This window comes from Thamnophis elegans, chromosome 1, assembly GCF_009769535.1.
Source record: "Thamnophis elegans isolate rThaEle1 chromosome 1, rThaEle1.pri, whole genome shotgun sequence".
Taxonomy (NCBI): Eukaryota; Metazoa; Chordata; class Lepidosauria; order Squamata; family Colubridae; genus Thamnophis; species Thamnophis elegans.
Window position 1 is genome coordinate 47463947 of NC_045541.1, and position 12726 is coordinate 47476672.

The 12726-nt window shown below is 43.9% G+C and overlaps 1 protein-coding gene across 2 annotated transcripts in view; it reads left to right on the top strand.

Annotated features, from left to right (window-relative positions):
- The window catches only part of NCKAP5 (NCK associated protein 5), a 606853-nt gene that overhangs the window by 232056 nt on the left and 362071 nt on the right, over positions 1 to 12726 (top strand). For both annotated transcript variants that reach the window (XM_032215483.1, XM_032215475.1), the window contains one exon: positions 1199 to 1262. In XM_032215483.1, coding sequence (XP_032071374.1) covers positions 1199 to 1262 — 64 coding nt within the window. The remainder of the gene's footprint in view (positions 1 to 1198; positions 1263 to 12726) is intronic.

Here is a 12726-nt window from a genome sequence, read left to right on the forward strand (position 1 = left end):
ACAGATAGCTGAGGAAGTCCAAGAATACCAGTGTAGTTCATCTGAGCAATTGCTATATTACTGTATATGTATATGGCCAGTGGTCATGCATGATATAAGTGCCAGAGAACATACAGTAACTGGACTAATGAAGGATAATGTTAATGTACTCTCCTGCTGTCAGTCTTGTGAAATAGTCTAGCCAAGAAGAACAACCAAAAGTATTAACTCTGTCTTTTTTGTAAGGTTACATTAACAAAACCTTGCAAGTTTGAAAGTACATATCTCTCCTCCTCTTATCTTTATTGTCCAAGAAACTAGGGATGGTCCATTTTTGTCCCTCTCCCATTCCTTCTGTGAGCTTAGCTGCTGCTTCTTCTTCAACCATTGTGTAATCTCTGAATCTTCTCCCTCTCCCAAAGCATTCCCATATATCAGTCCACTGTTGTTTACCATATCCATAAAATTTGTGAGTGCTTCTCATATAGAAAGTATTTGTCATATGCTGTGATTCATGATTCATTAATGATTTCTTGAAAGAGTCATTTAATCAGGTGGGATTTTCTTATGGAATTTGCTAGGATTTAGATTTTCAATTGTGAGAAATCAATTTTATTAGAACTGTTTTCTTTTTAACAAGATGCTAAAGCTCACTTTGAATCTTGTGACACAAGTTAAAGGAAGAAATGTGTGGTCTCGCTGTAGAATGCAATCTAGAGAAAGAAAAACCTGTTTATTTAAACACTACGCACAACCCAAACTGGTTTTGCACATGTGGTGCTGAGACCTGGCCTTATAGCTGGAAGGGACCACACTGATAAATTAAAAGTCCTCACAGGCTATAAAGAAATACCTGACATGCTATGAGCTGTTTTGGGGCTAGAAGAGGGAAGTAGTACTGAGGCTGGCAATAGTAATAAGTCTCGGAGACGCTTGTCATCACATTTTTTTGGGTAGTGGCAATGGTGAATTTATTACTTAAAAAAAAAAGTTGGCAAGCTGCATAATGCTGCATGTGTTGTGTAGGCCTGGTTTATACCATTCAGTCCCTTAAACAAAGAATCCTGGTAGTATTAGAATTGTTGAAAATATGGCCGAGGAAGCAAATAGTGCTGAAGAATATGACTGACAAATCATAAATTCCACAGTGATATATAAATGTTATCCTTAATGATGAGTGCAAAATGAGCAGCCATTTACCCTTCCCTTCTTTCCATAGGGAAAAGTTATCTGTGGCTCGGCTACAGCAAGAAGTTGCCCGCAGTAAGAGTGACGGAACAATGGTAAGTTTTGGCAATCCTCCAATTTGTATTTACAGTTGCATTGCAGTTAAACCTTCAATCATGCTGCCTTTGATAGCAAATGCAGCATTTTGCACTAAATGCAGTCAAAAGTTTATTAAGGCCTCTCTCTCTCTCTCTCTCTCTCTCCCCTATCCCTCCTTCCCCCCCTTTCTCTTTCTCCCTCCTCCCCCTCCTTTCCTTTTTTTTTTTGAACATCATAATGTGGACAAGGTAAAAATCCTGGGAAAATGTTATCAGGAAAAATACTGATTTCCCTTCTGATGACCAAGTGAAAAATCATAATAATTAAGTACATGAATAGACAATTAGAGCTTGGAATTAGATACACTTGATTAGTAATTAATCACCCATTACTGGCAATTGACAAAGAAAGCCATGAAAATACTTGAAAGATTGCTTTTGCTAATCCTTAGTCTTAAACCCATTCAGATTTTTTGTTCTTGTGAGATTCATTTACAGTACAGCATTAGAAAGTTACATTGCAAAATTAGCATTGGTAATCACAGTATTAATTTAACAAGATTTAAATTTTTCATGAACCTTATTTGCACTTTTGTTTCATGCCCTCACTTTGTGAATGAGGTCTCCTTGCGCTGAGCTGAAGGATCATATGAAGATAAAAGCTTGATTCAATATAATGATAAATCAGGATTTAGCACTATCTGGATGGACCTCTGTGAGGCTGAATGAAGCCCAAATCGTTCATGCTTTCCTTTCTGTCTTTTTACATGGTCAGAAGGAGGATTCAGTTATTGTGATTTGTGTACATATAAGCCAGAGAACATTCATTAAAACAAACCAAGTTAGGTTTTTCAGTCCAATTAGCATTTATTTTAAACTCAATTGCCTGGTGTGTAGTCTATAATAAACTAGAAGTTGTAGACATTGGGTCCTGATCATACCCTTCTTTGAGCTATGTTGTAAAAGAGATAACCTAGAGACTTAGCTGGATCTACAGTATCATTCATGTGACATAACACTGAATACAATCATGGCCAAAATTCTAGAGTTGGTTTGTTATAATTTTAAATTTAATGAGACCAATAATTATTTCATATATGTATGTGCCTAACTGCATCTACATAGCCCTTTTTGCTCTGCGAGGATCTGGCTTCTAACAATAACAACAAAATTAAACAAAAAAAGGGGGAAAGGGATAAAGAAAAAAGCAAAACCCAAACAGTTTAACATGTAACAGTTAAAAACCTGGTGAAACAGATGCAGTTTACAGACCTTCTATACACCAAGATAATAGGGGATAAAGACAACTTCTGAAGCATCCCTTTTTCCTGATAGATGAATTTAATACTTTTTTATTGGCTAACATTATTTTTCTAAATACTTTTGTCTGTCCCTCTGATGTATTTTGAAATTTAATATTTCACTTATCTATGTCATTTGGCATTTGTCCTGTACCAGTCTATTCAGCTGAGGCTAAAATTGATTGTGGAAAAAAGTATCACAAAACAAGTGGGGAAAAAAATCTAATAAAAATTGAATGGAACATGCTGTCTCTTTGTTTCCAGTATCATAATCATAAATATGATTTTGTGACATTTCAAGGATCCTTAAAATGATGCCTATCCATAAAGCTGAATACTAATCACTATATAGTATAAATGGCCAAGCATAAATTTAATTCAAAATTAATTTCTCCTTTGAATATAATATTTTGAGCAAAATAAGCAGTAGTAGAATTACAGGAACTCATTGATTTACAACTATGTGTTTAGCAATTGTTCAAAATTACAACAGCACTGAAAAAAGTGACTTACAACTGGTTCTTGCAGTCTCAATTGGAGTTGCAAGACGAAGACTGGTTGTAATTTGGATATATCGTTTTGCATTTATTTATCCCACAATAAAGCTAAGTTTTTTCTGAGGCATAAGTTTGTATCCCATGTTTATTATAATGGAAGAGAGCTTATGCATCTTTGAAATACATTTGAGAAGCTATAACAGATTTCCTAGAGACAAAGATGCACAGTTTCTGAGTGTCTCAGTTACTTGTCTTCATACATGACTGAGACATCACCCTCGCCTTGCCCTACTTCAGTTTACTGTAATAAAAACAGCTTTAGCAGCTGAGTTTTTAATTATAACCAGTACCTTTCATAGTTCAAGCATTTATATGGCCTGTCCTCAGCACGGCCAGTGATGCTAATGCTAGTGATGCTAATGCTTCTATTTCTTAGTTCCCAGACAATATTATATTGGTGATAGAACTTGCCACATCAGGTGGTAAAAAGTTCAAAGGCTGAATTTTCATGTCTCAATGAATGCTTATTGTCAGAGGCATTAAGAACACTGTCTCTCCTATTCACTATTTTTCTGCAAGAACATCACTAATAGCCCTATTGCAAATGGGAATCCAAACCATAATTCTGTTCTCTAAATTGGAAGTACTAGCTTAATCTGACAAAGGCATTTAGATTGGACTCTCTCTGTGTGCATTTCGACCAGTTAGCGGCATCCTTGATTTCTGGTCTCAAGGAAAAGGGGTTCAATTTGTCAATTTTGCTGTCTTGGTATTCTGGTACTTTTTTAAAAGCTCTGGAGAAAATTTCAAGTGCCAGGAAAAAGGGTCTGTGAAGATCCTATCTTTGGGCATTCTGGCCCAATTATTCATCCAGCTTATGAAATCAAAAAAGGATGAAGAAGAATATTCTGGTATGTTATGCCAGATAAAACTGATATCCTTCAACTTTACTTTTGAAATTCTTTTAAAAGGCTTTTCTAATAGGCGTGAGGAAGCCCTGATTTGATTTCTGTGGGGCTTGTCTCTCTGTGCAGCTGCTCTACAGTTGGTGGTACATTAGGCCTTTAGTTCTACTTGAGATTCTTTGCAGTTATCACATTCAGATCTGAAGATTTTCAAGAGCTTTTAATGTTTTTTACTTTATTTTGATTCTGTAAATCTCTCCAGAATTTTCAAGAACCATTATAAATAAATAAAAGGGTAACAAGAATAAGAAAAGTGTTGTGTCCTAATAGCAATAACTATTCAGTAGTTTCAAGTAACAAAACATTCTGTTATAAAACATGATACAACAATAAATGTATTCAGTATTGGTGTGGGAAAAATGTCCACTTAAATTAAGAACCAGAGGGTTTTGAGATATATGCAACAAAGTGTCTTTTATTGCCATGCTCAACTATAGTGGTCACGGGGATCTCACCCAAGGTTGTAGAAGAGAGTTTTTAGATTAAATTATTTTGGTTTATTACTTAGAAATGATAAAGAAAGAATAAAGAATACTTCTGATAATACATTGAGATGACTGTAGGACATCACCCCTGCATTCATCTAACATAGTTCTGGCTATAAGATAAATGCATACAATTGGGAATTTGTCATGATCCATATTTCAGCACAAATCATTTTTTCTGTTTGATAGCCTTTGTCTAAATGAAGCATTTTAAATGTCTAGGTGTATTCCTTTAACCTTTATTAACTCTTATCACTTTTTTGTTTATTTTGTAGTCTGTAGCATAAATTACTGCTGTCAAGATCTTTATTTCATAAAGATTAAGCCCAAATCAATTCTTCAATTAGTCTTTTAGGTTGACATAGATTTCAGGAAGGATAGGCCAGAAGTTCTTATTTTGCTGTGTTCCCTGCTGTGGGTTTAAGTGATACAAAGTGATTATCATGGCTTCTACTCTGCATCCGTCTAATTCACACCTGCACCCTTTTGTAAGACGCACAACACTTTAACTGAATATGAGGTCCCAGTTGGCTTGGTTCTTTTCCTTTTTAAAATCCTTGAGCATTAGATTGATTTATGAATGTATCAGATTCTTTGTTAGCATGTAAACTACTAATTAATTTAAAGCTCCTCTGGGAAAAATTAAAGCCCTGGTTAAGACTTTCAACAGGCTCAGATGGTGCTAATAATAGGAAAGCAAGTTATATTAATGAATTTAAGTGTGATCATTCCTATCATATCCCTTCCCCCAAACTACTCCCATATGCGGGAAAAACCTGGACTAAACTACCGTAGATGGAACCAACAAAGAATTAGAAGACGAAGCAACATTTTAAATCTTGAGTTAAATAGTGATTGAGGCTATTTTGGTGGTGGAGTATAATTTTATACTCTTTAAATTAATATTATAATTTATATCCTGGCTAGATGGTATGTGATTAAGAAAAGCTTCCCATACACTTTATAAATGTAGGTTTTTTAAATTAATAATTTTGTCCATGCTTGTTAACACTTTATCGAATTACTGATAATTCTTCGCTACAAATTTGCAATGCATTTATATCCCTTTTAAGTTAGTAAGATATAAATAGTTAAAAAACTTTTCAGAACACGTGCATAACAAACTGAGTTGATTACAATGGTAAATCTTCCCTTGCCTAATGATATTCCAAACGCTGTCAGAAGAAACTCTGTATGGATTGAGAACGCTGCTCCCCAATTCCCCCAAAGACTTTCAGCTGTACAGACATTGTTCTACTCCATGGTGTCCTCAATGTATTACCACAATTGATCACAGTTGAATCTAAAATTTATTCTGCTAAGCAAGGCAGTTAAGTGAGTTTGTTTTATTTTATAACCTTTCTTGCCACAATTGTTAAGTGTAATTTAACAACTGCTGTTGTTAAATTAGTAACATGGTTTTAAGTGAATCTGGCTCCTCCATTGACTTTGCTTGTTAGAAGCCAGTAAAGGTGCTCACATGACTCTGGTCACTGCAACTGTCATAGGTACATAACAGTTGCCAAGCATCTGAATTTTGATCATGTGACTGGGGATGCCGCAATGATTGTAAATGTGAAAAAACAATTGTAAGCCACTTTTTTCAGTAACTTTGAATGGACACTAAACAAATAATTGTAAGCCAAGGACTACCAAAAAGTTCCCATTGCTTCTGAGACTTTCTGGAAGGAGCTGCTCACTAGAAGAGCCATATAGGGCAATGAGATTACTATTAGTGGATGGGCTTTCATTAGAGTACACAAGTGTTGGTTATGAGTTTCTAGATAAAGCTTATGCTTTCAAATTTTTCTAGACTCGTGGCAATTGCTTGAACTTGTTTTTGTACTTGGCAAGATTTTTTTCAAATAGTTTGCCATTTCTTAGGAGAAAGTGCCTGGCCCATGGTCACCCAGTTGGCTGTGTGCCTAAAGTGGGACTATAATTCGCTGTCCCCTGGTTTCTAACCTGGTGCCTTATCCATTACACTAAACTAGCTGGCATGGTGCCTTCATTCATGGTCATCTCATCTCATGATTTAGTCAGCATATTGACATTATTACAGGTAGTCCTTGATTTAGGACCACAATTGAGAGAAGAATTCTGGTTGTCAGTCATTTTCCAGGGCGCTGCTCAGGAGAGTCCAAGCAAGGGTTAAATACAGCCAAACTGCCCAGAGCTGAATTGAAACTTTAAGCCAAGCCACGCCTCTGGTGCTGATTATCCCCAGATTTTCAATTCAGCTAGCCCAGCTAAGACGCGCTTTAAGTTTCTCTTTATTTAGTTCATTAGCTTGGACTCCCTTGAGCATTTATTGTGAGTATTTTCAGTTTAGGGGTGATCAGGCTGAGTGAGTGTAATTAGATTTCTTTAATTCGTTTCTAACTTGCTCTTCGGTTCTCCGGCATCCTGCTTAACTCCCAGGCACCGCGGGAAACACAGGCAGCTGCTGGGTCAGTTAAGACCCTCGCTGGGGAGGGGGAAAGCCCCACTTGCGGTTGGCGTCCGTGCCTTTGGTGGCCAGCGTGCAGGTGCGGTGCCTCAGAGCTCTGGATGGTTTGGTGGCTACTTTTAAAGTAATTAGAGCTCCCAGTCGCCATTTTGTGAGCTATTTGCAGTTTCAGTTTCTGATTTCAACCTCATGGCAGCTCCCTGCAGCCTGATTCACAGCAGGTGCCACGAGGAGCCACTCTTTGTCCGGCCTGGGTGGCAATTAGGTGTATTCCTTTCACCTGAGTAGCAAGGATTGGGGTCACTGGTTACTAGCCTCATTCCTGCAGCACTGTGAGCTGTTAATGCTTGTGCTTTATTCCACTTGCTGGATATTGCTGCTGTGACACCCCCCCCCCCCATCTCTCCAGAGTGTCTGTTGGTTTTCAGGGCTTTGCGAGGTGGTGAGTGGAGGTAGCCCCTAATTATATTTGGTCACAGTTTAATAATGGCTGAGCAGATTCCCAAGGATTCCACCCAGGCAGAGGGTTCCTCCAGGATTTTCTCCAGGCAGGCTGGCATGGCTGCCAGGGAGGCCATCAGGGGCTCCAAACCATACTCCAGGCCAGCCCCTAAGCAGGGATCAGGGCCAGATAAGGATGCATTGTGTCACCAAAAGGCCCTTGAAAAGCAATTCTCCAAGATCCAGCACCAAACGCAGTCCTCCCAATCGGTGTCTCCTGAGGAGCCCGCCATGGAGGTTCCTCCAGCCCAGCCAAGGCCTATTTCAGACAGTGAGAACCAAGGCCGTGAGTTTTCCCCCACAGCTTCTATGTCTAGGGCAGTATCTCCAGGGGCCTCTATGGTGGATCAAATGGATCTTTTTGCTTACTCTTCGGATCTTGAAGAAGGCCCTGCCACGGGCCCTTTGGCCCCTGAGCTCCTGCCTTCAAGGCCTAAACCCAGGGCAAGGTCCATGGAGGATCTTGGGCCTGACCTTTCAGTGGAAATGCAGGAAGTTATCAACAGGGCCATTTCCCAGGGCATCAAAGTGGGCATGTTACACAAGGGCAAACGCACCTGCAAAACTAAACACCTAGAGCTCCAGCTGGTACCCGAGGTAGCTTCTCCTCCACGTCCCTTGCATTCCCCCCACTCCTCTTCAGGTTCTGAGGTTTTGGACTGGGAGGAGGGGGATGACATTCTGCCTGTTCAGGAGGCTGAATTCTCTGGCTTTTGAATTGCAGCAGTTCAAAAGCCCTCTTCTTTGGGACTATTTAACATTGCAAATTTCAAAACCATTTTGGACAAGGCCAAGCTGGCCACCTGTATGGGGTCCACCCCACCTGTTCAAGCTCCTACTGAACTGAATGATTTGTCTGGGGATTTGTTTGAGGAGCCGGTCTCGGTTCAGGAGATCATTCCTATTCTCAAGATGTTTCTTAATTTGGTTCAGAAACAATGGGCTCAGCCTGCTACCATGGCTACTCCCTCTAGTAATCATAAGAGGCTGTATACTGTGGATGCCAGCCTGGAGGATTTACTTAAGCTACCACCTATCGATCCTCCGGTTGCGGCCCTCACCTCAACATCTGTGCTTCCGCCTGATCTGTTGGAGGGCCTTAAAGCTGAGGATAAGAAATCGGAGAATGCTTGTCATAAGATGCACCTGGCGACTGCATGGGCAATTAAAACGTCTGCCTCAGCTTCCTTTCTTTCCAGGGCAGCCCTCCTTTGGTTGAGGAAGCTGATGGCGAGGGTTCCAGTTAAGGATACCAAGTTGAGGCAGGAGATTAACAAAATCATGGCAGCCACCGAGTACACTGCCGATGCCACCCTCAGTGCGGCTAAGTTCGCTTCTCGGGCCCTGGCTTCGAAAGTTACCACCAGGCATCTCATGTGGCTGAAGCATTGGAATGTTGATATGCGCTCCAAGTGGAAGTTGGTGTCTGCCCCTTTCAAAGGGGTCAAGCTTTTTGGGGAGGTCTTAGACCCTGTCCTAGTGGAAAGTAAGGAAAAAAAGAAGGTGATGCTATCGGTTTCTAAGAAATCCGATAAGAAGGGCTTTTATTCCTATAGGAGGCAGTCCTTTCAGAACTCAGAACCTTCTTCAAGTTCTGCGCAGTCGCATCGCCCATTCCACCAGCAGACGGACAGGTCCCAGGATCGCCAGTCCTTTCGGGACAGGGGTCGCCAGCTATATTACTCCAGACGCCCCCTTCGGGGGGGGGGGAATCTGGCTCCTGTCCCTTCAGGAAGTATAAGTAACTGTCAGGAGTCAGCTCCCATAGGAGGGCGGCTCCAATTGTTTCACGCCCAGTGGGAGCAGGTCATGTCAGACCAGTGGGTGTTGCAAACAATCCGGCTGGGTCTCACCCTAGAATTTCTCTTGCTTTCTCCCCGTCATTTCATCAGGTGTCCCGTCCCCTCGTGCCCAGTCAAAAGATCCCTCATGGAATGGGAAATAAGACATCTCAGGGAGATCAGGGCCATAGAGCCGGTACCTCCAGGTCAGGAGGGGACAGGGTTCTATTCCATCCTGTTTCTGGTTCCCCAAAACTCCGGATGATGGAGGGGGATCCTAGATTTAAAGAGGCTAAATTATCATGTCACTTATCAGAGGTTCAAGATGCCGTCCCTCCAGTCAATCCTGGGCTGCATCAGGCAGGGAGACATTTTATCCTCCATAGACCTGAAAGAGGCCTACCTCCACGTACCCATCCGCAAAGCTCACCGCAGATACCTGTGGTTCACCTACGCCGGTCAACACTACCAGTACCGAGCCATGCCATTCGGCCTGTATCAGCCCCAAGGACGTTCACCATGGTCCTCGCAGCAGTGGCGGCGTTCTTCAGGTTGCAACCAGTAAGACTGCACTGCTATTTAGATGATGTGCTCATCCAGCAGGCGGTCGAGGATCTGCAGTACACTATGCAAGTTCTCCGGGGTCACGGCTTCTCCATCAACTTGGAAAAGAGCCATCTTCACCCAATGACCAGGCTTCAGCATCTGGGGGCATAATCGACACTGTCGCCTGCCAGGTCTTCCTGTTGCCAGAGAGGATGGAGAGCCTCAGGGAGATGGCCATGCAGGTTCGGCAGTCTCCTCATGCCAAGGTAGTTCTGCTGTCACAGCTCCTAGGCAAGATGATATCGCGCCTGTCCATTGTTCCCTGGGCACGCCTTCACTCCCCTCCAGTGGCTCCTGCTGCCCTATCAAAGGGCCAACGAGAGCAGCTCATCACGGCTCGTTCCCGTCTCCGCGAAGGTGTGTCGCTCCCTCAGTTGGTGGTTGTCTCCGGCCCTGAAGAAGGGGTGTCCGTTCAAGGAGCCGACTCAGCTCACCATCACGACGGATGCCAGTCTGTATGGTTGGGGGGGCTCACTTCCACAACCAGATTGCTCAGGGCAGGTGGTCTTCGGCCGAGGCAGTGCACAGCATCAACTGGTGGGAGCTGAGGGTGGTCCGGTTGGCCCTGCTTCAGTTTCAGTCAGGCATTCAAGGTCATCATGTGAGGATGCTAATGGACAATGTCGTGACGAAGGCGTACATCATCCGCCGGGGGGGGGGGTACGCGGTCTAGGTCCCTGATGTCGGAAGCCGATGACCTACGTCGGTGGGCGGAACTCCATCTGCTGTCCATTCAGGTGGAGCACATCTCCGGCACGGTGAACACCCAGACAGACTGGCTGAGCAGGGCGACTGTCGATCACTTGGAGTGGTGCCTGCCCCCGCAGCTGTTCCAGCGCATAGTTCCGAGGTTCGGTTGCCCCCAGGTGGATCTGTTCACGAGAGTGGCCAACTCTCATCTTCCCAGGTTCTTCTCCAGGTTCCAAGGGCCAAGGGGGTAAATGCTCTTCACTGCCCTTGGCCAAAAGGTCTGCTCAACACCTTTCCCCTGTTGCCTCTTCTTCCCAGAGTCATCAGGAAAATCCTGGTGGAGGCAGTGGAGATCCTTCTGGTGGCCCCCTTTTGGCCCAGAGGGACCTGGTTTGCCGATCTGGTGAGTCTGTCCGTCCGAGGCCCGTGGCGGATTCATCCACACCAGATTTCTCTCTGCCAGGGGGCCCTTCTTCATCCAGAACCCCAGTGGCTGCAACTAGCCATTTGGCACTTGCAAGGACAACCTTTCCACCAAGGTGATCCACACCATTCAGGCGTCACGTTGACCTTCCACGACTCGGATTTACGATGCCACCTGGAGGTCCTTTGTTACCTGGTGTTCTTCCAGAGGGGTTTCAGCTTCTTCAGGTTCGATTCCTGTCATTCTGGACTTTCTGCAAGACGGCCCTGATAAGGGGTTGGCGCCTAACACCCTTCGTCGTCAGGTTGCTGCGCTCTCTACCATCCTGGCCCCTGAGGGGCAGCCTTCTCTCAACCATCACCCCACCATTCGTAGCTTTCTCAGGGGGGGCCACTAACCTGAGTCCCCCGATGGTTCACAAATACCCGACTTGGGACCTTAATGTGGTTTTACGGGCTCTGGTCAAACCGCCATTCGAGCCTCTCCATTCGACCAGCTTGAAACATCTCACCTTTAAGACAGTGTTTCTCATTGCCATCACCTCAGCTAGACGTATCTCTGAGCTGGCTGCCTTGTCTGTCTGTGAGGGCTTGTGCTTGTTTCACCAGGACAGGGTGGTCCTTTGGCTGGATCCTTCTTTCGTGCCTAAAATTAATTCCTGGTTCCACTGGGCCCAGGAGGTCATCCTTCCTGACTTCTGTCCGCACCCGAGTCATCCTCGAGAGGAGCGCTGGCACAAGCTGGATGTTCGCAGGGTGCTACGCCGTTACATCAAGCGTACGGCCAGTTTTCACCATTCAGAGTCGTTAATTGTTTCCTTTCAGCTGTCGTCTCAGGGCAGGAAGGTTTCCTCGTCTACGATTGGTGGATGGCTTAGGGCCTGCATCGCTCTCGCTCATGTTCTTCAGTCTCAACCGGTACCCAGTCGCATCACAGCACATTCGACCAGGAGTGCTGCCACCACCGCGGCCTTAGAGATGCGGGCTCCTATTGAGGAGATTTGCAGAGTGGCCACATGGACTTCCTTATCTTCGTTTGTGCGGAATTACAAGTTAGACAAGTTTGCTTCAGTGGAAGGGGCCTTTGGGAGGCCTGTGCTGCAGGCTATTCATTCCAGCGGAGAGACTCCTTCTGCTTCCCGCCCTAGTGATATTTTGCTTGGGTATGTCCCTTGCTTGGACTCTCCTGAGCAGTGCCCTGGAAAAGGACCATTGACTTACCTGAAGGGTTGCTTTCAGGGCGCTGCGAAGGAGAGTCCACCTCACCCTGGGGTCTGGCTCCGCTGTTATCACGTTTGTTTCTTTGGATGTTCCAGTTGGACTTGTTCCGGTTGTGTTTCCAGTTGATCCAATGTTGGATCGAGCGAGCAACAGTTCCATGTCTTCATTGAAAATCTGGGGATAATCAGCACCAGAGGCGTGGCTTAAAGTTTCAATTCAGCTCTGGGCAGTTTGGCTGTATTTAACCCTTGCTTGGACTCTCCTTCGCAGCGCCCTGAAAATGACCCTTCAGGTAAGTCAATGGTCCTTCAGTTGTAAGTTAAGGCACCATTTTACCAGGCTAGGGGTGAAATCAGCTTACTGTTGCCATCTCTGCGCATGTGCAGGACATTCTGTGCATGTGCGGAACATCAAAATAGGATGAGCCTGCTACCTGCAAAGGTAAGTAGAACAGCGAGGGGGGTACTCTGCTGTGCCACACGATTTAGATTAGCTAGAAAGCAGGAAATCTGACGATTCTAGCTAATATAAATCACGCATCACAGCTGATCATCGGAAATACC